This window comes from Lontra canadensis, unplaced genomic scaffold (assembly GCF_010015895.1).
Source record: "Lontra canadensis isolate GAN:19392208 unplaced genomic scaffold, GSC_riverotter_1.0 scaffold13, whole genome shotgun sequence".
Classification (NCBI taxonomy): Eukaryota; Metazoa; Chordata; class Mammalia; order Carnivora; family Mustelidae; genus Lontra; species Lontra canadensis.
The window spans coordinates 26,772,118-26,796,300 of NW_022631007.1; the positions used below are offsets into that span (position 1 = coordinate 26,772,118).

Genomic DNA, 24,183 nt, shown 5'->3' on the forward strand with positions numbered 1-24,183 from the left:
AAGTAGGGCAAGAAGTTCAGACAGGGTCCCTGGTCACCATCTACCCCTGAGAATAAAATTCATCAAGAGCAAAAGTGCCATATAACTATCCAACTAGGCATAGGTCAACCTGACATCACTGGAGCCAGAAATGTGCCTCCTTCCACGTAACCTAGGAGAGGCGGCAAGTCTGTAGGAGAGTCTCCGCCTAGCATGTTGTGGGTCAGCAGTGCGCCAATAGTGGGCAGAGAAGAAGAGACAGCTCAAGACAAGGCCAAAGCTTATGTCTGGTATGCAGAGTGCTCTCATAAGGGAACAGAATTCTCAGATACTAGTGGGCTGCCAGCAGCCTGAGGATTGAACAAAGAAGCTACAAGAGAAGGGGTCATTGAGGCTGGAGACAAAGAGACAAAGAGGCCAAAGACTTCAGAGGTGGGTGCCAGCATCATGTCCCATTAGTGCCAGATGGGCCCAGCTACATCTCAGTCACCCCATTCAGAAACCCACAGACCAACACAAGTAGCTACAGATTCCTCACAAGAACACAGTGGACAGCGCCTGACCTGCCACCTCCCAGTGGAGCCAAAAGATGGGGACCTAACCACATGGATCCCAGAGCCCTCCTCTTCCTTACTGTCAAGAACCCAAGTAAGCTCCTCCCCACCCATCCCAAGCAGTATGTGTCATCTCACATGGGACAGGTGGGCAGAGGGAGGAAAACATGAACTTGGAAGAGAACGAGCCACCTAAATGAGACTGTCTAAAGCAAAGACATGAAGGTGTTCTTGACTGGCAAGTTTAAATTCACCACCCCTTGCCCCAGCTTCCAGGGTGGTAGGCATAGTGGGAAAGATCAGACGGCTAATAGAAAATAAGGTACATTTTCTTTGAACATATGTGTAAAAACGTTAAACTGCAACATATTTATACCATAAAAGAAACAATTACATGTTTTTAAATACATCCCCTCTTCCAAAAAGGATTTGATGCAGCTACAATCTATGTATTGGAAAGTAAACACTTAAAGGAAAGATCCTAAGAGTCCATGAGTTTTAGTTAGCAGGTATGAAGAATAGAATATAACACTGTGTGTTAACTATACTGGAACCTAAAAAATATGAAAATAGAGTGATAAAGATACATTTAATATGTGTGATTCGACATGTAGAAGGTTAGCATGAGAAGTGAGGTAGGTTGTATCTTTTCTGTTTATGGAATGCCAATAATTTTGTGGAATAAATCAGAGAAGTAAGAGCTGTCTTCATCATACCTATATCTCCAGCACTTCCTACACTTCCTGGAGCACAGTGCATGCTCAGTAAATATTTGTTCAATGAATAAATGAAAAAGTAAACTGCTTAGCATCAGAATGGATAACTTAGGACATTGTTGAGCTCTTTCAAGTCATTGATGTACCATGGGCCACGTAGCAGAGTAGGGAGAACTAGGGTGGGAGGAGCTAAGAAGGGTTACCCCAAAGAGTTACCCCATCCTCACCATGAGACACCTGCTTCAGAAAGAGGGGACAAAAGAAAGGATGGAGGTGGGGACTTTACTGTGCATTGCCACCCCTGTCTCTTGCAGGGTGTGTGTGTGTGTGTGTGTGTGTGTGTGTGTGTGTGTGTGTGTTTTCCCTTGTGTGATTGTTTCCTGGGCAAGAGTGCTTGTTGCAAGCCTTAGGTGAACTATAGGACCTTCTGTAGGTGCCTCATGGAGAGGCGCTCTCAGAGCAGAGACTCTGGGCCCAGGGCAGAAAGGGTTGGTCTTGGGAGAAAGGCAAAGAGCCCCAAGCATGGCCTCAGGAAGGCAGGCCTGGCCTAGCGGGCCTGAAGGTGGGAGAGTATTTGGTCTAGAACAAGATGTGATATTTGCTACTCTTAAACTTGTGTTCTATCAAACTTATAGTGTGGGATGAATTAAGAAATATTTTTCTAAGCCCTGCATTGTCTTGTGGCACAATTTAACTGTGATTCTTTATTAAAAGAGTTAAGATGCCAATTTGGTAAGTGTAAATTTTTTAAAAAGTATTTTACTTATTTATTTGAGAGGGAGAGAAAGATAGTGAGAGAGAGCATGAGCAGGGAGGAGAGGGAGAAGCAGCCTCCCAATGCGGGGCTCAATCCCAGGTTCCTGGGATCATGACCTGAGCTGAAGACAGATGCTTCACCAACTAAGACATCCAGGTGCCCCCATTAAGTGCAAACTTTTAAAGTAGGACTAGGATAACCCCATTTTGGCCTTTCTTGATTTTTTAAAAAATGCCAGAATTTTAAAACCAGAAAGCCACCATGGCCCTGTCTGAGATGTTCTGGGGCACACACATGCATGGAAGTAAAAGCACATACTGCTACTAATCGTTCCCTAAATGAAACCCTTTCTCCATCACCTCTCTGCATTTTACACACCGTTCCCTGGGCCAGGAGCACAGGCCTCTCCTATTCACGCCCACCCCCCAGTGATATTTTTGGCGACTACATCGTTCCTCAAAACACAGCTCATGCATCACATCCTCCCAGAGGCCCCTGCATTCTCCGCCCAGCCCATCCCGCACTGCTGGGCTCAGGGCCTCACTGAGTTTTCATAACACCTGTCATATTCTTTAGGGCTCATCTCTCTCCCCCACTTGAGTGTCAATGCCTTTAGGGCAGACACCATCCATCTCACCCTCTTTGTGTTCTCAGAATTGAGCACAGGGCCTGGCATGAGGCAGATGCCCAGCCCTTACAGCAAGGTTCTTGGAGCCATCCTCCTAGCCCTGCCCCTCCCCAGAGTGAAAAGAGCACTGTTTTGGGGAATGGGTATGGTTCTATGTCTACAAGGGTGCATCCCACAGGTTAAGCAGAAAGCGTGCCAAATGCAGAGTCACCCAGATGTTATCCTGTCGTACACAAGGACTCTGATTTCTTTTCTCCAGCATTAAAGGTGCAGAGACAGCATGGTCATAGGAGTGAGAATATGAAAATGCTGGCACTGTGGAGAAAGACAGTGGGAAGGAAGGGGTTTTGTCTGAGCAGGGATCTGGCAGAGCCAAGGCAGGGCTGACCTTAAGGCCTGGCTGAGTCACCCAGTGCTGCCTGGCGCACGGCCTTTGTTTGTACAACACCCAGGGACGGCCTTTGTTTGCCTCATGCAGTCTGTATACATGCTTCCTAAAAATGAAAGCTTTTTAATTCTTTGCCATTGAGGTGACTGGCCTTTTGCAATACACTTAAAAAAAAAAAAATCCAGAAACAACCTACCTTAAGAGTAGGATTGAGTCTGAAAAGATTGAAATCTAGGGTAAATAATTGAAGACAAGCCAGAAGACATTCATGAGTACTCTGCTCTCATAGATTCTACAAAACTATTCTGCAATTCACCCAAATGATGACCTCTTGCCTTAATGTCCCAGGGACTTGTTGTATGGGGTCCATCAATCCTTGCCAGCATTCTCTGGTACAGTTCGTGATCGAGACCATTGGCTGACAGAATTTGCACTGGAAACAGACTTGTTAATTAGTCTAATGAATTCACAGGAGTCATTAATTATCTAACACTTATCTAATTAGCTAACAGTTTCACCTGTCAGAGCCAGAGGTAAATGCCAGACTGGAATTCGGTGGTCCTCCTCATTATACCTTAAAAATAAATGGAGACATGCAGCACAGAATACCAAGTAGAAGTGTGGAGACTTCATGGTGGTAAGTGGACATGCCGTGGCTCCGAACGGCCAGTGGTCATTGGAAAGGGACAGCAGGTGGAGCTGTTGGAGGTGGGTCATGACGTAAGAAACACATGTATCACTGTAAACTACAAGCAGCTACTACTGTCCCAAGTCACAGATGCAACACAGTATTCAGGGCTATTTTGCCTCCAAGTTGTCATTACCTGTACTGAGATCATTTTCTTCAGGGATTTTTTAATCTTTGGGCAAAGTTACAAACATCTATTTGGTGGTAGCAGCAGAAAGATTTAGGCTGCTACAATGGTTCTCTAGTCTCTTTCTGTCTCATTCTATAAGCTTTGTTCCCTGGCCAAGATGGACCTAAGGAGGCCAGCATGGAGTTCGAGGAATTTGTCCAGACTGACTATCACCACGAAGAGGAGCATCTTCTGACATGGAGATCCCAGGTAGGATATGGACACTTGATTACTTACTGTCATGCACATTCTTACAAGGGAAATCCATTCACATTATGCAAAGTCTTGTATTTGTTGTTGTTCGGGCGCTTATGAACATTTTGAGCTCTGGTTTGTTTGAAAATGGTGAGAACTAATGTTCTTGAAGCTCTTATCAGCATGGAACTTTAGCTGAGTGCCATGAGAGCTGGCAAAACAGGATCAAGATTAAGTTCTTCTGAAGTCTTTTAGATTTTCCACCCCAAAAGCATAAAGTGGCAAAACAGGATCAAGATTAAGTTCCTCTGAAGTCTTTTAGATTTTCCACCCCAAAGTGGAAAATTCACGGATTTTTTTTTTTTTTTAAAGAGAGAGAGCATGCAAGTTGGGGAGGGGTGTGGGAGGGGAAGAGGGAGAGTGAAAGAGAGAAGCAGGCTCCACCCCCAGTATGGAGTCTGATGCAGGGCTCGAACTCACAACCCTAAGCTCATGACCTGAGATGAAATCAAGAGTCGAACATTTAACCCATTGAGCCACCCAGGAGCCCAGGAATTCATGGATTTCTTTTTTTTTTTTTTTAAAGATTGATTTTATTTATTTGTCAGAGAGAGGGAGAGCGAGAAAGTGAGCACAGGCAGGCAGAGGCAGAAGGAGAAACAGGCTCCTGTTGAGCAAGGAGCCCGATGTGGGACTTGATCCCAGGATGCTGGGATCATGACCTGAGCCAAAGGCAGCTGCTTAACCAACTGAGCCACCCAGGCGTCCCGAAATCATGGATTTCTTAACAGAAACTCTGTTTTCTAAAAATATTGGACTGCAGTTCTTTTTTTTTTTTTTTTAAGATTTTATGCAGTTCATTTTTCTACCTGGATTGACCCCTGACAATTGGATTTTGGGTTAGGTTTAGCTAAATGAAGAAACCCTGGGAAACAGATTTTATTTAATTATCAGAACTTCTGTATGATTTTGAACAAGCAAAGTTCAGATGAAGGGGTTCTGAGGTCCAGACTTTGGATGTTTTCCTCACTTCTGATCACAAAGAATGAGACTGAGTTGGTGAGAGATAGAGTAGGGGTAAGAAAATGAAATGTTTGTAAAGTGGGACATTTTTGGGACACACTTTTTTGAGATAACCCAGCAGAGTTGTTATGGAAATCAATGGAGGACTCACATCCATGTACAGTTGTCTCAAAATAAATGTCAGTGTGCTACACCAGACCCACGCTGGACCAAGCAAGGCCAGATGTGAGAGAAAGGTTCACTGGTCAACAGTTAACAAACTAACCAGCCTGGTCAAAAAGACAAGATGCCACACCTTCAAAGAGAGCCCATCTTCTTGAGGAGGTGCTTCTGAGAGCTGGGTTGGAGTAAAAAAGGCCATGTTGAGGAGAGTATTTTTGTATTGATAAGGGGCTTTAGAATACTCAGGAAAAATTTCCACTGGCAATTTTAGAAGAAAGCATAGGTTTTAAAGGAGGGTATCATTCTAACTTAGAGCTGAACTACTATGATTTGATATATAATTTAAGAGCAAATCACAATATTTTTCTTTCCTGACATCAACTTAAGAATGACTATCCACGTAGTAGAAACTATGGCTTCAAATTTACCTGCTTCCAATAAATCCACAAGATCTGACAGGAACACATATGTTGGGTGAGTAATTTTGATTTTTTTTATTTGTTCTGATGAGATGGATATTCTTTGGATTTTATATTAAATATTCATAAGATGGACCTCTGCAGTTATGTAAGTTTCTCAAGTTTAGAAACAATACAGTCAGAACACAGCTCATAATACAAAACAAAATTAAAACAATGCACGTTTTCCTCCCAATGGCATTTTCATTTCTTGGTTCTTGGTGGCATTTGGCTCATCTAAGAAAGTGGAGGAATGTATCAATTAGATTTCAATTTAAAAAAAAAGAAAAGAAAAGAAAATGGGGCCAAAAAAGAAAAGTCGCAAAAAACATGCAAAAGGTTAACCAACTTGCATGAGTGAACAAACTCAAAGTTCAGCCTGGGATTCAGCCTTTTATTCCAGGACCATGGGCTATAGCTAAGAAATAATTAAAGGAGCTTCCCAGTGCCTAAGGGAGATTTAACTGTGTTGCGGCCTATGAAGTGATTTCATGTGCTTTGTGATGGACTTTACACAGAATTCACTTCTAAAATTCCGTGTATGTTATTCATCTCAGGGGTAGACATAAATCTGCCAAAGCTGTCTGCAAATTTAGCTCCAATTCTTGCCCCAGGTTCACAGAACATAATAGAGCATTAATCTTCATGAGGCTTAAGGAATTCTTGTGAGTTCCCCCTGATTTGCTAAGAGTTGTGTGAAACCTATTGCTTAGAGCCTTTATCATGTCAGCATTTCCAAAAATGCTCCACTCACCCACCCTAAACAGAGGTAGCCTCTTATGTGTTCATTTCTTCAGGGAAGCCAAGGAGAGGGTAAGAAAAATCTATGAAGATGAAGGTAAGGGTAAAATGAAAGACTTCTCAACAAGCACTTTCCTTTGGTTACCAATATATACTACTGACCATTCTGCATAACTTCTCATGGTTTGCTGAAAGACTTTATCCTTCATCCTACCTTTGACCTGTTTTTTTTGGAAAAGAAAACATACAAAGCAAGCTTGAGGAGAAAATAGTAAAAGATACTCTATTCAGTAAAAATCTATTTCAGAAAGATCAAAGTATTGCAATGGTCAGGTTCATACTGGGTTGAGTTTGATGTGATGACCAAACTGGTTTTTCCTTTGGTCATTGGAAAGTGATCATCTTAGAAATGCTTATTGATAAGCTCAATGGGATTTACATCTTCCATGGACATGCCCTCCAATTTCTTGACCAAAGAATTATCAGGCATTGGGGAAGACATCAAGGAAGACTAAAGAATAAAACTAGTGGTTGTTCTAGCTTGAGAATTTCTTCTTGAAAGAGGAAATATGGAGTAGATCAGTGATTTTAAAAATATTAAGGTCCATATCTCCTTGACCCACTGACAGAATTTCTATGGGTGAGAGACTAGGTATTGATACCTTTTAAAGCACCCTAGGTGATCTGAAATGTTGATGGAGTTTAGAATCATTAGAGAAGATGAATGGCACTTTTTTATAGAATAATGATTTATAGATTCCGTGGAGGAAATCTCCAGATTTTCCGCAGGCAAATCTTCAGAGAGCGAAAGCAGTTTTGTAGAGTAAAACAGAAAGTGTAAAAGAAGTTAGAAGAGAAAGTGGATGGCAATGTTTCCTCAAACTTTAATGTGCACAGGAATGGCGTTAGAGTTAGTTAAAATCAGATTTTGATTCAGGAGGTCTGGGGTAGGGACTGTGATTTTTATGTTTCTGACATGCTTCCTAGGCAATGCAGCTGCTGTTGCTGGTCCACTGACCACACTTTGTCTAAAAAGGGACTATGGGTCAATGTCCTCTTACCCTTCACCAAGAGAAGAAAGGGGGTGTCCTTTTGTCTGGAGGCTTTGAGGCTTGTTCTGAAGTAGGAGAGCATACTAACATCATGGAATGCTTTATTTTTGAAACCAGTCATGATCCACTAACTAATTAAGAATCTGTTACCCTAAATGTTTTTGAGGAGGAAGTTAATAGTACTTCTGTTCCACTTCCTGAACAGTTAAATTTAATTCAACAAATAGAATTTGTTAAGCCTAAGGGATTAAAAAAAGATGTATGAGACAGCTTGCATGAGGGAATTCACAATCTTTCTGGGGAAACAGAAAATTAACATGTAAAATGCTAAACCAATGCTCTAGAAGCTCAGTGTGGGGAATCCATATTGATTGACCAGCAAGGAAAGATTCCTGGAAAAGCCTTCATGGAGGAGGTGATACTTGAATATGAAGTTGAAGAACAAGTAGGATTCCAATACATGAAAAATGGAAGAGAAGGGAAAGGATGGTTCAAGAACAAAGACCTAAAGCAGGGGTTCCTAACTTTGGCTGCACATCAGACCATCTGGGAAGATTTAAAAAGTACTTTCAGAGTCTAAATTAATTGGGGCCTGAAAATCAGTATTTTTTTGAAAAGCTTCCTGGTGATTTTAATGGGCAATTAGGTTGAGGATCACTGGATATATATAAAGACACCAGGTTTTTGTTAAGATTTTTCGAGGTATTTGCAGGGAAATGGGAAGAATGCAGAACAAAAAAGTCCCAGATGGTTCTTGGCAAAGATGGCTTGACCCACTGTGGTGTGGGGAAGAAAACTCATTGTCACTAATAATTAAAATAGTATATAATTATTACTGAAATAACTGAAGGCTGTGGATGATGCGCTTCATAAAAATGGATTAGATTGTTTTAAGGTCATTCCTATAGTAGCAATCATCTCACAGTCTTGCATACATGGCTGGCATTGTTTTGCTGAGAGAGGGGAAGGTTGGCTGTCTAGCTAGCACTGCTCTGCTGGAGGCCTGGGCTGGGGCAGTGGCCACCTGGAAGGAAAGGAGATAGATTCAGCACAGGTGGTGGAGTGAGTCCTCAATGGAAGTGCTCCTTAAGGCATGTTGTTTGGACCAGCAAAATTGGCACCAATGAGGGGCTTATCAGAAATGCAAATTCTGACACATACATCCCCAACCTATTGAATCAGAATTTCTGGCAGAGAGCCCATGAAGTGTCCATTGATTCTTATGTCAGCCAAATTTTGAGAAGCTCTGGTCTACAGAGCTGAAAGTGGCTGCAGGACTCATAGATTACATGCACACATACACTCAGACATAGACATACACAGAACTCCATGGAAAGCCAAGAAGGAGGCAAAGAAGTGTGTGAGATGGAGAGACAGAAGAGTGGGGCATATGGAAGGATTGCCATGGGAACCTTGGGCTGCCGGTTCAGAATACAATGTTCATGTATTGGGGGAAGGGGCTAGAGGACTGGGGGCCACGGCATGCCTAGGATGGATGGCGTGGCCAGGGTGTGCTGGGATGTTAACCATGGTAACATGGTTAGCATCAGATGGTAACCACTGAATCACATTGGGTGATGGAGTGATGGGCTGGCACCATAAATGGCTACAGGGCCTTCTGGCTATAGTCCTTTCTTTCTGGCAAGTCTGTCTTCCTTTGGCTCCTTAGCAATTTTTCTACATTCTCTCTAGGGAATCTGGTGGAAGAATGCTGCTGGACAAACAGTATCTATATTAAAATGTCTTCCTTCTTTTCTCACCTTCTGTTTTTCAGTTTAACTTACCTTATTACAATAATTTTGTATTATGCTGTCACATGTTTTGCTAAAATGAGGTTTTTTAATATCTCACTCCCTCCTTCTCCAAGCTCTTTAGCCTCGTGTCTTCTTCATGCTTTTCTTGAGCATTCCTTTTCTTGATAAGCTCTAAATCTGGTTTCTCCAGAACTATATGCCCATTCATTTATTCTTTGCCCCTACCACAACCAAACCCAGGCTCTCAGGTTCCTACTCAGCTCTGTGCTTCCACCTCATCTCCACTTCATTTATTTCTCACTTAAATCTAATGGGACAAAGTTCATTTCCAGGTATGTTGACAAAATTAAAAACTTCTTATTAGTCAGGTAGGCTAATGCTGTTTAAATTATCAGTGGCTTCAGGAGCACCTGGGTGGCTCAGTTGGTTAGGCACCTCACTCTTGATTTTTGGCTCAGGTGGTGACTTCTAGACCATAGAATAGAGCCCCATATTGGGCTCTGTGCTCAACATGGAGTCTGCTTGAGATTCTCACTCCCTCTGCCCTTCCTGCTGCTCACTGGCTCTCTCTCTCTCTCTCTCAAGTAAATAAATAAAAAAAAAATACATCGGTGGCTTCTTGCTCAATCTAAAATAGTGATAAAGTAAGGGGAGGTGTGGAGATGTCTACTCTGTAGGCTTTTGAGATCCACAGCCTTCCATCTCCTGCATTTGACTGGAAGGCAAGGGATTGAGTGAGATCCTGGCTTTTAGGAGCCACACCTAGGTGTGTCATTTCCACCCACATTGCATTGGCCAGAACTCAGTCAGATGACCTCAACTTACTGCAAAGAACTTGGAAATATGGTCTAGCAATGCCCTCAAGAGGAAAAAGGGTTTAATGAATACACTTTGCCACACACTATTTTCCATGTCGGTCTCTCTAAAGCTGGTATCTTTCAGATTCTCCATGTTGGGGAGGCATAATAATGAGAGTTCATTAGTCTCTGTTTCTTATACCTCATGTGTGTCACAAACATTATCTCAGGCTTTAGGTCAATTTTGCAAGTTATTATTTTCACTCTACCTATTTTACAGATGAGGAAACTAAAGAACCAAGATAAAGTAACTTACGCCAGAACCCTGGCAGTCTGACTCCATAGTCCAATAGCTTATATTGCACAGTCCCCGTGCAAAGAAAGAAAACGACCACAAGGGCCAAACAAAACTGGAGAAATAAGTGTTCTGTAATCTACTGGTTGTATAATCTTGCAGAAGTTTCTCAACTACTCTAAGCCTTGGCCTTGTTTGTAAGTTGGATTATTAGTATTACTTAATAGAATGGCTATGCAGTTAAAATGCAACCTACCAGCAATGCTTGGGGATGTAAAAGTATTTCTAACTTTAAGAAAAACAATTGAGTTTCCTCTGCTACTGTTTCTTATTTTTCTAATATAAAGTTTATACCTTCAGCTAGAAAAATGTCAGATATTCCAGTAGGAACCCAAGCTATGTTGATACTCTAAAACCATTTAGAATGTACACATCATGAACAATTGTTTCCACCCCAACAAAACATAAAGTGTCCCAAACTAAATTGAATACAAGCATGATTATTTGGCTGCTCTAGTCCCTAGAGATAAATACAATTTTATTGACAATACTGCTAAGTGTTCAGAATTATTACAATTCAGTTCACTGTTTAACATCTACATTCATAGCTGAACCTCACTAGTTCTCATTAAACCATAAAATAACTCAACAAAACTAACAATACTATCTTATTTCACTTCTTGAAAGTAACCATTATCCAATATTTCATATTACTAAGATGTGTTATTTCATAAGAAATATGAGAAAATTGTTTATGGAATACTGTTAGGAAAATTGTACATCTGTATTTATTTTATCATATATATATTTTTTTTAATTATAAAAGCAACTCGTGTTCATTATTTGAAATTGGAGAAAATTAAAAAATATACCTAAAAAAACCCCTACTATCAAAACACAGGCACCATCAATTTATTTTTTCTTCCAACCCTTTTTAATAAATAGATTTTAGATTTTAAAATAGCTGGAATTATATAATTTGTATTCTGCCTTTTTACTTAACTTTATGTCATTAACATTTCCCCATATTATGACATTTTCTTTGAAACATGTTGTATATGGATGCCAAGAGGCTGTGCCATGGGTACTCTTGTCTATTGTTGGCTTTTATGTTGAAGTATTTTCTATTATAAACAGTGCTCAAATGGATATTTTTATACCTAAAGATTTTTCATATTACTTATGATGATTCACAGAAATGGTCAAGGGAATAAACTTTTTAAAGAACTTCTGTTTTCCAAAAGGTCTGCCCCTATTCATAGTCCCGTGAGTTGTATGATTTTCCTTTTTTTCTTTTCTAATATTATTTATTTATTTATTTATTTATTGTTGATTGAAGTGTAGTTGACACAGTGTACACTAGTTTCAAGTGTAGTGCAACATCAGGTTTCAACAAGTCTATAGGTTGTGCTGTGCTCACACACGTGAGAATTGTGTGAGAATCTGTGAACTATCTGTGCAGTGTTCACCTGACTTTTATTCACTTCTTTAGCAGTGAAAGAGCAAAAGTGAAATTTCTACATTCACTGCTTTGCTAAATCTTGATATTAACTCTTGTAGGTGAATTTGGCAGATATTAATCTCCTCCATAAAACAAGGTAATTGTTCTGAAAGGTTCAAGGAGGTAAATAAGTTATACCATATAGGGGTAAAGCTAGAACTTTGACCAAGTTTTTCCAAGTCCCATTTCCAGGCTTCTTGCCCACTACACTAGGTACACTCTCGGAATCATAGAAACTGAGAATAGTCCATTAAATGGGAGGAGTATTGAATAAAGGGAGGAAGAAGAGGTAGAGGTTAGCTAGAGAAAGAGAAAGAAGGAGAAGAAAGGAAGATGAAGGAAGAAGAAGGGAGGGAGGGTAGAAAAAGAAATAAATCTGCAATGTTCATTAATCATTGGTGCTAAATTGCTTCCCATGTCTCCAAGGGCATCTGTAATGGGCATAACACAGCTGGTTAAGGAAAAGGGTGGGATTAAACCTTAAGTTTCTCTGAAGAAAAAAGTAACGGTGCTTTCTCTATTTGAAAGAAAAAAATACTATACTTTGGTATACTGAAGGTTAGTTTCCAGGAAATCATTGGGATAGAAAGCTTTGTCTTAGACATGAAAATTATGACACTACTAACTCTCTCTGTCTCTCACTCACACCTGTCTGTCGGTCTGTCTCTCTCTCATACACACACACACACACACACACAAACACACACGCACACACAGTTGTCTGATCCTTGTTACAATTCCAGGAATCGAGCCTTTACCTTTCTACCCAATAGATTTTCATTTGCACTTATTCTCACACTCTGTCATAACCTCTTATCCAACCTTATAAACTCACATCTACTTGGTTATGGACCTCTTCTGCAGATTCTCTTTTGGATAAATAAATAAATACATGCTCTGGTTTAGAACCTATGTGTTTCCACCAGAGCACAACTCTTATTGATTGGGCCATTTTGATAGATAGAAGGCAAAATTCTGTATATGTGTGTCTGTGTCTTTGTGTGTTGCATGGATTAGGGAGCAGATAATGTAGTTCCACATGATCAGAACTCACTGTTTAACCTATAGCAGGATTCTTTAGAGGCAGCTGCCAAAGTCTGTTTTATACAACTTGAAGATTTTCTTGAACTTGTCTTCTTCCAGCCACATTTTTATCTTTGAATAAGAGCATGCTAGGTTCAATCTCTTGACTCCCTCAAATCCCAGGGCAGCAATTCTAGCTAAGAAGAGAGCAAAAAAATCCACCAGTACCTGAAAACTCGGACTTGTCTTCATAGAGTTGATAATCATTATTAGTAGTATTATCTACAGAGGAAAAGGAGAACTCTGGGTGTGTAAAATTTAAGCCTTAAAGATTCTGATAATCCTTCTTATTTCCTTCATTTCCTTCCTTACTAGATTTTAAAAGGGTTTGCTAGCTGGTGCTGAAAAATATTAGTTGCTTAACACAATATGAGTTTATTTCTTACTCACATTGACTACAAAGTGAATGTTCCTGGTGGCTTTCCTCCAACTGGTGATTCAGGGACCCAGGCTCCTTTCATCTATCTTGTTGTTCTATCACCTTCAAGGAGTGGCTTATGAGGTTTCTCTGGGTGTCAACACCCATCCAGCAGACGGAAGAAGAGCATTAGTGGGAGATTTCCATAGGCTTGGACTGGAAGTGGCACCCATCAAAAAATTGTTCACATTCTAATTGCTGAAACTTCAAGCATATAGCTTCATCCAGCTGGAAAGGAGGCTGGAAAGTTGAATTGAGTTGTGTGCCTGGAAAGAAGGGAAATAGCTGTGGTGCTCAGCTAATCAGTCTTTATCAAATGGACTAGAAATCAGACCAGATTAATGCAACTTGGACAACATGGCAAAGTTAAGTCCTTTAAGACATGGGATATATTCAAAAGTGAGTTCATTCTGGCAGTCATTACTTTAAAGTCCATAATATATTTTTATAATTCTTCAGAAGAATTCCTTCCCAATACATTTCTATCTTCTTTGATAAAACCAGGAGAAATGATAATTTTGTGTGGGATATAAATTGTAGAAAGTACCACCTAAGGTCAACATTGGTGGTCTTCCACCATATTTTACTTCTCATTAAAGCAGCCAGACTGAAAATTGTGTCTAGAGGTGATACTTAGTAAGTCTGAGTTAGGAGTAAGTCCTCAAGAATGAAAATGTTTCTGTCTATACATATTATCTTTGTGTCTCCAGCAACATTCACAAATTCCTGTTGATTACAGCAGTATCTATAGTTCAAAGAAGAATTCAAACCACAAGCTATTCTAACATCTGTTTTGGTTTTATGGTTGATCTGAATAGTTGTAATTTACATTTGCTGGCACTACACAGTGAAGTTATTTTCAAACTACTGTATTTTGTAAAAAGAAAACAATAACAAAAATGAACTCTTTGTACTTAGATGTTGAGCCAAGTCCTAACTACCCATACCAACAGAGGGAAAAATGTCATGAATTATCAATAATAACTTAAGAATTCACCTTAGACCATAGTCTTACCCTCTTTGCTATCCAGCTTTTATGACTAACTTGCATTGCAGTTCATTACCACCCTTAGGCCCATCAGAGAAACCCAAAAGAGGGCACAGAAAAGACAGTAATGAGGGTGGAAGAGAAGCAGAGACCCTGGATAAAAGGATAATTACATCGTATAGTTGAAAATGAGTGTGGAACAGGAATTATTGTTAAATGGAAACAGAATGCATTATGCAATCAGACCACCCAATAATCCTAGTAAATCATTTGTGAATGAGGGCACCTAGTCTATAACTTCAGTGTTGGGTACTTCCTTGGACATGTATTCTTCATCGCTGGGAGGAAGCTCACCAGCAATCCTTCTGATCCTCTGCCTAATGCTGCCCACATCATTTAGGCACCACCAACTGCCTTTCCTTACTGGATTTGAACAGCTTCTTTTGTACTAAGTTCTGCAAATACAGAAACAATAAGCTAGTTCGAAAGCAAGGCCAGGGAATTGCTACATGATGTGAAAAATAGTAGTTGCCATTTGTTGAACACTCAGAAGTCACCTGGATTTGTGCAAAGTCCTCTGCCATATCTGATCTCATTTTGTCCTTACCAAGCCCTCCGAAGGATGGTTCTGCATTTTTTCTATCTTGGAGACGATCATCTGAGGCACGTAGAGACTATGTGTGTAACACTAAGCAAGTCACTTAATCAGCAATAGGGTGGGGCAGGACCTTAAACACTATGTTTGGTGCCTTATCTCTCCAACTTGGACCTTCTTCAGACTCTGTGCACCCCACTGTTTAGCTTAAATTTCCAAATGGCTTTGCTTCTGGTGCTCTTCTATGAGCTATACGTCCTTGGGTCTCTGACGTCACTGCTGGTGCTCACCAGGCTGCCCATGCTGTTAGGTGGCTGCCATCCTCTCTCTGGTCTCCAGCTCACCCATCCCCAAGGCTGGTGCACCCCTGATAGGCTTTTGCACAAGCTGATAAAACTCCCAGACAGTTTTATCACCGTGTTTTATTCGATTGGACACCCTTGACTGCAACACCTGTGAAAATGTCAGAGATATTAAAATGGGAACAAAACAAAAACAAAAAGAAATCACTAGAATTGGTGAAATAGCGTGGCAAGATTTCCAGTCTACATGATAAGGCTTATTCCATGAGAATTTCTTCTGAAGGAGAAGTTGGAAAGTCTTGGTGTGATTTCTTTAAAGCTTTAAGTTCACGTAGCACATTTTACAATGAAAACTACTGTTTGGGAATATGGAATGAGAAGACATATCTAAAACTCACTTTTATGTGTTTTTTTATAAAACTAAAACTTTTTTTCCTCCTGTTACTTGTATTCCATGGCCATGATAAGCATATGGCCTGCTAAGGCACTCAAATGAGCTGTCTGTATCAACTTAAGAGGCTGGTGGATGTTCACTATAAACAGCAACACCGGGAAACACCTACTTGAACTAAATCAACACCTACTTTGATTTTGTGATTACCTTTTCCTTTACTAATTAAGTACATCAAACTTGGCATCTGGTTGCCTTATTTACGGGGCAATGATGTAAATTAGCTAACTCATGAACATAACCCATAGCGTCTATACATACCCTTAAGTAAATCATTGAAAAAATAAAATTAAAACATTAAAGTTGAAAGCTGACCCTTGGTTCTTATCTTGGTTATAAGGCAGGTTTTGTTTACATTTATTAAGAATCTGCATTGGGGGGATCCCCAACACAGTGAAAGAGTTTTCAGTGTTCATGTGCAAGGAGCTGGTGGAGGAAAGTAGAAAGGACGTAAAGGATGGACGGATATTGCATGCCCAAAAGTCATTCTGTGTCCTCCATTGGTCTAAGTACTCAATGGTTGCCCTTCAGGCGGTCATTACAAGCTAACAGAAAAAGGTGGGAAATTCTGCATACAGGAGTTCTTTCTCCTCACCTGCTTTGCATTTTCACACAATTAAACTAAGTGCCCAGGTGTGGCATTCATGGTTGGAAAAAATTCTAGGGGTAGAACATGGCATTCAGTGTCACTTTATTTAGTTTATTAGCTACCACTTAGCTATTCAAGTGGGGGGGTCACCCTCAAAGCACACCTCCTCTCTTTGTTTAGAACTGATTAGGCCTCCAGCAATTTTCTCTCCTCTACCCCTTTCCAGCTTTGGGAATGTTGAGCTTTTCGTACACAGGGCCAATTTTCCAGATTGTCAAAACATGCTGTTTAACACTATAATCAGCTTGCTGAAAAGCTGCTAATGCATTTCCACAAGCTCTTGTGACCTGCTCCCTGGATCTGGACTACGTTAACAGCTCTGGACACACATGGTGTCCTAAGACAAAATGAAAGTGGACTGATTTACCATTTTAGGGAACACATAGACCTTTTCCCTCTTGGACTCCGGGGAGCATCCCCACAAGGAGAGTGTCTACACGAGAGCACCCAGATGGTCTTTTTGTCTCTCTGCCACAGGTCCATATTCCGAAACAATTGCTCTCTGTCTCTCATGTGTCTGAACACTGCAGCCCTCCTAAGAGGCCCAGCCAGGTGTGCCAGAGGATAGGGCAGGAGTCCACTGCACATGTGTGACACTTCTAAGGAGCTGAATTACCTGCAGCTCCCACCCCAGAGGACAGCCCTCATCCGTCAACCACCAGATAGTACCTAGAAGGGAAGATGATGAAGGCCAGCTGGGCAGCTAAGTGGATTTGGACCAAGAAGGCCTCATACCTGCTTGTGAGGCTCAGATGGGGGAACCCATTCATTTAGTCATTTGTTCATTCAACAATTGTAGAATGTCTACATTAGAAGGAAGCTGAGTATTCTCCAATTCCGGCAAATTTTGTTTTACTAATATTCACTTGACTTTTAGACTACAACCATTTGTCCTTTTTTGCACAGTAAATGGGTAACTGCAAAAAAGGTAACATTTATATAAATATGAAACTATCATAAACAAGCAGTAAAACTTCAGAGTCAGAAATAAAAACAGCACTAGACGGATCCTGCTGTCCTGTCTGGGAAAAAGACCTGAAATATATATCATGTCCAGAGGTCAACCAATTAAGAGCAGTCCTCACTAGGCAGACAGAGATTTCCAATTGGGACTCCTTCTTTAAAAATTCTTTCTCTCCAGCAGCCACTGAAGGGGTGTGTGTGTGTGTGTGTGTGTGTGTGTGTGTGTGTGCCTGCACGTGCTCATGTGTGACAGAGAGAGAGAAAGAGAGAGAGGGAGAGAGAGACAGACTTTAGCAGGAATATTGTATCATAATATATCATGTTGCATAATAAGTGATAATCATAAACCTATCAAATATCTGATTTAGAAGGAACCCAATAGATCAAATAATAGTTCATTCTCTTAATTTATAGTCAAGGAAAATGAGATTTAGAGAGTCTACTCATTAATGGTAGAGCCAGTGCCAAAGCCCAGACTTGTTAATCTTGGACCTACAAATTAATACAACTTTGATTCATGTCTCCAGGAGGCTTACAGTGCCTTTGGAAGTCAGGACATGTTCAGTGGGAACCAAAAATGGGGAAGCCAGAGGTTCAAACTTTCCCTAGTTTAATATTCTTGATGGTGAAAGGGAGAGAACTCAGCTGAGCACATTGTGGTTATGGTTACAATGGGTTTCCAGATTTAGTGAGAGAATTAGTAGCAGGTATCACTTTATTGCCAAGATGCCCCTGGTGCCTGCCCAATGCAAAGTCTTTGTACCGAAGAGGAGAACATGTTGAAGAACACATTTGACCGTCTAATATTATGTTAAGAATGAAATAGCCACTGATTCAAAACTCAGTTCCAGCTACTACAAATTCCAGCTTAGAGGGTCTTTCTAGAGAGTTATTAGAACATATTATAACTACCAGGAGTTACTAAATCTTCTAAATATTCTGGTGATAATGATTTTATTATAGCAAATGCTGAGGGTTATGGTCCTGAGTATAGCAACACAACCTCAGCTATGCTCTGAATGGTGAGGTGTGAATGTAACCCATACTTCTACCCTCATACCTTTCAGAGTTCTCCCTGAATTAGCAGAGAATGAACAAGGCCACCATGAGCGCAATGAAATGGATTTACTCTTTCATTCAGTACAGTGGAAGAGGACTAATTACAAGGCAGCCAAATTTATATTTCCTCAGAATCAAGTCAATCTTGCAAAAAGCTCTTTTTCAAAGGCTCACTGAAAAGAGCCCTGTGGGGCGATGAGAAATGGCCATGCCCGGACACACCCGTACACCATGCCATCCCCACCTCCTGCTCTTGACAATGAGGGCTGAACTCAGTGTAACTGGCAGGGAGATGTCTCTGTCTGATCCCCGCAGATGGACACATCTATCAGCATGTCAGGTAGGCGTCAGTTAGAGCTGACTTACGTTTTCATCAGCTTTGGCAAAGTCATAATGATTATGTAAATTAATCTGAGGGCTGTTAACTTGTAATGAAGGAAGAAAATATGTCCTGTGCATGTACCAGTTTGCAAGATGTATAATGACTTTCTCTTTTCTCTCAACCGCATGGCACTGGCATTCCCTCCATTTCCATTATGCCTACGCTTCACAAACTCATCAAATTACTGTACCATGTCTGGTGCTGTGATGTTACTGTTATCGGAACTGGTACATCAGGGAGAATAGGTGAGATGGGTTGATTTCTATTATTAAATCCAAGTGATTTTTCCCTACAGGGTAGCTGCCAAAATAGAGCAACATACTCAGAGCCCAGCAGATACCCAGATGGGCTAGAAAGTGTCAGGAGGCTGGGCTTGAGGAAATTTAAAGAAATTTAAACTTTAAAAAAAAATTAAAGAAATCTAAAGAAATATTTCCTTTTTATCTTCCTCTTTTTTCCTCCACGGAAATCTGGCATGAGAGATCACACAGCCTATTGCCCAGATGGACTTAGGTATTCTTAAGGGGAAGAATGGAAGAACTGTTGACAAATATGTATGAGGGTAAGTGTAAGTTTTGAGTATAAGTATGAGTAAATTTTGAGGCTGAGGAATTTTATAAGTGACAGAAATAAGTGCTTGGAGGGAAAAATTAATCACTAAGATTTGCCTCGTTTGTCAGCTAAGGAAGCAGACTTCAGAGCCCTTAGGAAAGCTCTGTTTTAGCTCATGTCAGCAACTACATTCCATTACTTGGTGGCTATTTTCCTCATGCACCAGAAGAGATCAGGCTGGGTTTTTAGAGAAGGGTCTGGTGATGTTTCCTAAGGTTTGGCCAGGGCCCCCTCCCCCCTCCCTTTTTCCTCTGGTCAGTGTCTGTGCCTCTGCTTCCACACTGGGTTGACGCCAAGTTCTGAGGAAACCTCCTTTCTTTTTCAATCTTTTCTCCAGGAGCAGGCGTTGGAAGGAGGTGATTTTACCATGTCACCAAATGCAAATACAGACAGAACATTGTAACCAAGAAGGTTTGGTTGACGGTGTGACAGGACTGCATGGGCATTGTCAAAAGGGCTTTCAGAATAATACAGTTCTGGAATAAGTGTGACCTTGGAAACCTTGGACAAAGAATTAGAGAAGTGACTTGTCCAGTTGCCAGAACCACTGGTTGTGGAGTGATGCTTCACTAGAAACAGACATGTTCACAAGGATTATGCCCTTTCTACCACTTGACTTTGTATAGGGTCAAGTCCAGCCATGGCCCTTACAGGTGGCATAAAGAACATCTGTGGATGCCCATCCAGAAAGAGAGGGAGAATGTTGGCCATCATTGTTAAATCAAGCATCCTTCTGGACTGTTGTTCCACCAGTGTTACCCCCAAATAATAGGTGGTAGATAACAGTGCATTTGGGGATGAAATGCATAAAATTGTTATTAAGATTGCTTATAATTTGGGGTTGTGGGTTCTAAGGATCTGTCTTCATTGCCCATGTCCATGCAGTGTACCATCCTTGATGCTGTGTCTGCCATGTGATATGAACAAGGGTCCAGCATGTGCAAGGCACTCTGCTGACCATCCAGCTCATGGTCATGGATCCTAGTTCTTTCATTTTGTGGCAACACAATGTATCCAGCCCATAGGCTTCCCCAGTATCTCAATGAAAGTCTATGAATGGTGGGAAATGAAACCACTGTGCTGTTGTGGAGACCTTCATTTTGAAGTTTTGTCCTCATTAGGAGCCTTAGCTTATTGATAGGATGAGAATGTTTGTTTTGTTTTAAGCAGCATTACATTCAGAGACGAAGGAGGTAAAACTCATTCCTTTGTTGATGTTCCCACTCCTTAGATGAGCCAACAAATCGAGGATATAATACCTGATTAAATGGTACTTTGACCTTTAAGAGATTTTAACCAAGATATTAATGTTCTAAAATATCTAAATCTTAGGATGCTAGGTGAATAATATCACTTTTGATGCCCACATTTTCAAATTCCTTCTCAATCACTTTCCTGTTCTTGGGACAGTGTGAATAATTCAAGGAGACACATATTTGACTTATTTTTTACTTATTTTAAAAGTATCTGACCCACCAAGTCTCTTTCATCATGGGTCTCTCCCTGGACCTTCTTAATCAATCTCATGTTGATCAATATTGGAATTTATAAAAACCCAGATGGATATGGTTGTTCTCTGAGTCAGGGGTTGATAAACTTCTTCTGTAAAGCATCAGATAGTAAATATTTTAGGCTTTGCAGATCATATGATTTCTGTTGGAACTTCTCAACTCTACTGTTGTAGTGTGTAAGCATCCAGAGATAATATGTAAATGAATGAATGTGGCTATGTTGCAATAAAACTTTATTTATAAAGACAGACTGAATTTGGCCCATGGGTTATAGTTTGCAGATCTCTGCCCTATGGCATCTCTATGGAAGCATTCACTCATTCAACAAATTTTTATTGAGTACCTATAATGTAATAGGCATAATGCTAGGCTTGCAGGACAAGAGTAAACAGACATTGCTCTTACCTTTATAGAGCTCGTATGTTATAATAGACAAACAGTGAGTAATTACAAAGTATAATAAATGTTAAGACACACAGAGTCTAGGGCACTATCAATATATGTCCCCTTATCCAGGCTGTAAACAGAAACCAGAATGGGTCAAAAACTAGATCAAACCTGGGTTGGGGAGATTTAATGTGACTTATCCATATTGCTTTTTATTTTTTCCCCCTCCATGATTCAGTTTTGAAAGAACTGACTTATGTGCATACCTGAAGAATGAGTTGGAGGTAGTTTGATGAAAGAGTGTAGGAGAGGACAAGACAGCATTGTAGGCAGGGAGAATGGGAGTTGGCAGTAAATGGTTTCTCAGGTCCCTGAGACTTGAGTTCCTGAGTTCCCTCAGCAACCCAGGCTTTGCAGCAATAAAAGGTCAGCCAAGAGGCCTAATTTACGTGGGGTTGGAGTGGGGGAGGATGGATGTGACAAGAATCAGAAGGGAGAAAGGATAGAGATGCAAAGAAATTATAGTAATCAAGGAGTTGCAGAGAAGATTAAATATCAAGTAGTCACATCACTTTATGAAAGCTACTTGGTGGCAGGCTCATTTACTTTATTCCTGACCTAATTTACTCAAATTTGAGCCTGAAGGCCACTACTAATTTGCATGTCCAAGAGTCATGTTTGTCTTGAAATCTAAACCTGATCACGTTGTAAATGTGAATCTGGAAAGACAGCAAATGTAAATGCCTGTTTTGAATGTTCTTATTTAATTGCATTTGCAAAAGAAAATAATTTAAAAGATGAAAATAGGGAGAATCATTAGCAACCAGCATTAATTAATGTTGGCAGAATGGATTACATACTACATGTCAAAAGTAAACTCTAAGTGACATTTTCTGTAACCACTCTTTTAATCCCACATTGCAATACTGCCCTGGGGTCTGCGGTAATAGCAGATGCTGCCACAGACTCCTTCCTTGAGCCCTGGCTCGAATAGGGAATCTTGGACGACATCACCCCCTGAAGTACTCAACTTGACAAGGAACTGCCCCAGGAGCTCCCCAGCTCTAGCAAGGGAATCCCCCCCCTTTGCAGTCCTTAGCAGACACATGATATATACCTAGGATTTTTATGAAGGTGACAAGAAGTTCTAAACTGGGAAAGCAACAGAAAATTGTCAGCAACTCTTTGTTATTCAAAGCCATATTTTACATTAAAAACTCTGCTTTAGAAAATTAAATAGTTGGGGATTTACAAAAGGAACTGAAACAGCCTTTTTGACTTACTAGAGCGTAAGAATGTAAGGACATAATAAGCAGCAGACAAACATCCATAATGAATTTATATTGAGAGTGGGTTTAATCCTCCAAGAACAAATCAAATACTAAAATACAATTAGCAATGTTAGCCAAATCTTATCTCTGTTTATGCCTTTAATTTAAATTGGTGACTCTGGAAAAGAGGAAATGCCGATTCTATGTTTCTGCCATTTTGAGGTACATTCAACCATACCCAGGGAAGAGTGGGGACCAGGAAATAGGGAGGAATATTTGGGGAGGAAGTCTAAAGGGATGGGTTGTCTCAGAATGGCGCTTTTATCTCTCAACCATGAGGGTTCCTGAAATCAGGTGATTTGCCAAGGGGTGGGAGAGGGGCCAGGAGAAAACACCCTCAAGGGCAGACCCTGCTCATTCTAGAAGAAAGAACCTAAGCAGGATTGTTACCATTCCTTGAATGGCCTTCTAGAAATCTTGTAGCGTTGTTGCATTCATGTATGTTCATCAAATTTGGTATTATCTCATCTTAAATTATGTTTCTTTTCTTTTCCCTTGGATCAGACTTAGGGTATTATTTTGAATTTTTTTAAAAAATTATGTATGGAAACAGGTTATATTATCTTCAAATGTTACTTCAGGTTAGTAAAAGGGGTGTCAGTACATATGTGTTATAGAATAGGAGGCATGTTGGGTCTGATAAGGTTGAGACTCTGTCAAAGGCCACGGGCCCCTTCACTGGGAGGGTCATCGATAGGTTTTAGCCACAGCTTGCAAATGGCAGCCTGTTGGAGTCAATGTTTTCTTTGGCCTGCACAGTATTTTTTAAAATGTGAATTAGTTTGCCAACGTTGAAAATTTCTGGAGGTTTCACAAGAAAGTCCAGATTTTTGGCTTCTTGAGATAACATAACATAAAAAATATAAAATAATATAAGCATGGCAGCCCTGGCAAGCCCCAGCTATCATCCAGGCTAACTTTGCTGAAGGTGAGGCCAGGCTGTTCTTCCCTCATTGATGTTACCTGCTCAGCTTCTGGGACATGGGAGTTTGAACTGACTTAGATGGTGTTGGCAGACAGCACTGAGGAGGAGGGAACAAGGAGAAGCAGACAGCCAGGGTGGAAGGAGCGTATAAGAGAAAAGGGAGAAAAAGAGTGGAAAGGGAGCCAAAATGGGGACTGTGCAAATAATGGTTGGTGACAGAGTGTATCAGCCTTCCTGCTTCAACCCACCTCACTCAAGCGGGAGCTGCGCGGGCACAGTGGGGGAGGCAAAATAGCATGAGGCTTCTCCAAAAGGAAGAAGGAAGCTTCTTCCTTCTGGCTTCACTAGCTGACACAGGTGATAAATGAACCCTGAGAGCAGACTAGAAGGAAAAAAGCAATCACAAAAGGGTGGCATGCAGTCCAAGACATGTGTGGCAGGGAAGAAGGGAGACAAGTTGATTGCTTGAATGTGACTAGCACTGTCCTCATGGGGATGGAGAACTGCAACGTCTCAACCACCATCTTGATCCTTAATAGCTTCTAGAGGCTTGAAGCCACTTCTTCTCCACCAGCACCTGTCCCTGAGCCATCCCCCAGTCACAGAAGCAACCTGAGATTTTCCTCAAAGGGCAGATCTCCCGGCAGCCCTCCAGGTCTTGCTGTCCCAG

General features: G+C 40.8%; 1 protein-coding gene across 2 annotated transcripts in view; it reads left to right on the plus strand.

The window, feature by feature from the left end:
• The first annotated feature begins 5,683 nt into the window (after positions 1-5,683).
• The window catches only part of UPP2 (uridine phosphorylase 2), a 31,471-nt gene continuing 12,971 nt past the window's right edge, over positions 5,684-24,183 (plus strand). Inside the window, exons 1-2 of one of the 2 annotated variants that reach the window (XM_032857857.1) lie at positions 6,494-6,554; positions 18,871-18,992. In XM_032857857.1, coding sequence (XP_032713748.1) covers positions 6,544-6,554; positions 18,871-18,992 — 133 coding nt within the window. In that variant the 5' untranslated portion in view covers positions 6,494-6,543. Of the gene's footprint in view, positions 5,734-6,493; positions 6,555-18,870; positions 18,993-24,183 lie in introns of those variants that run through there. The other variant, XM_032857858.1, reaches the window with a different exon arrangement.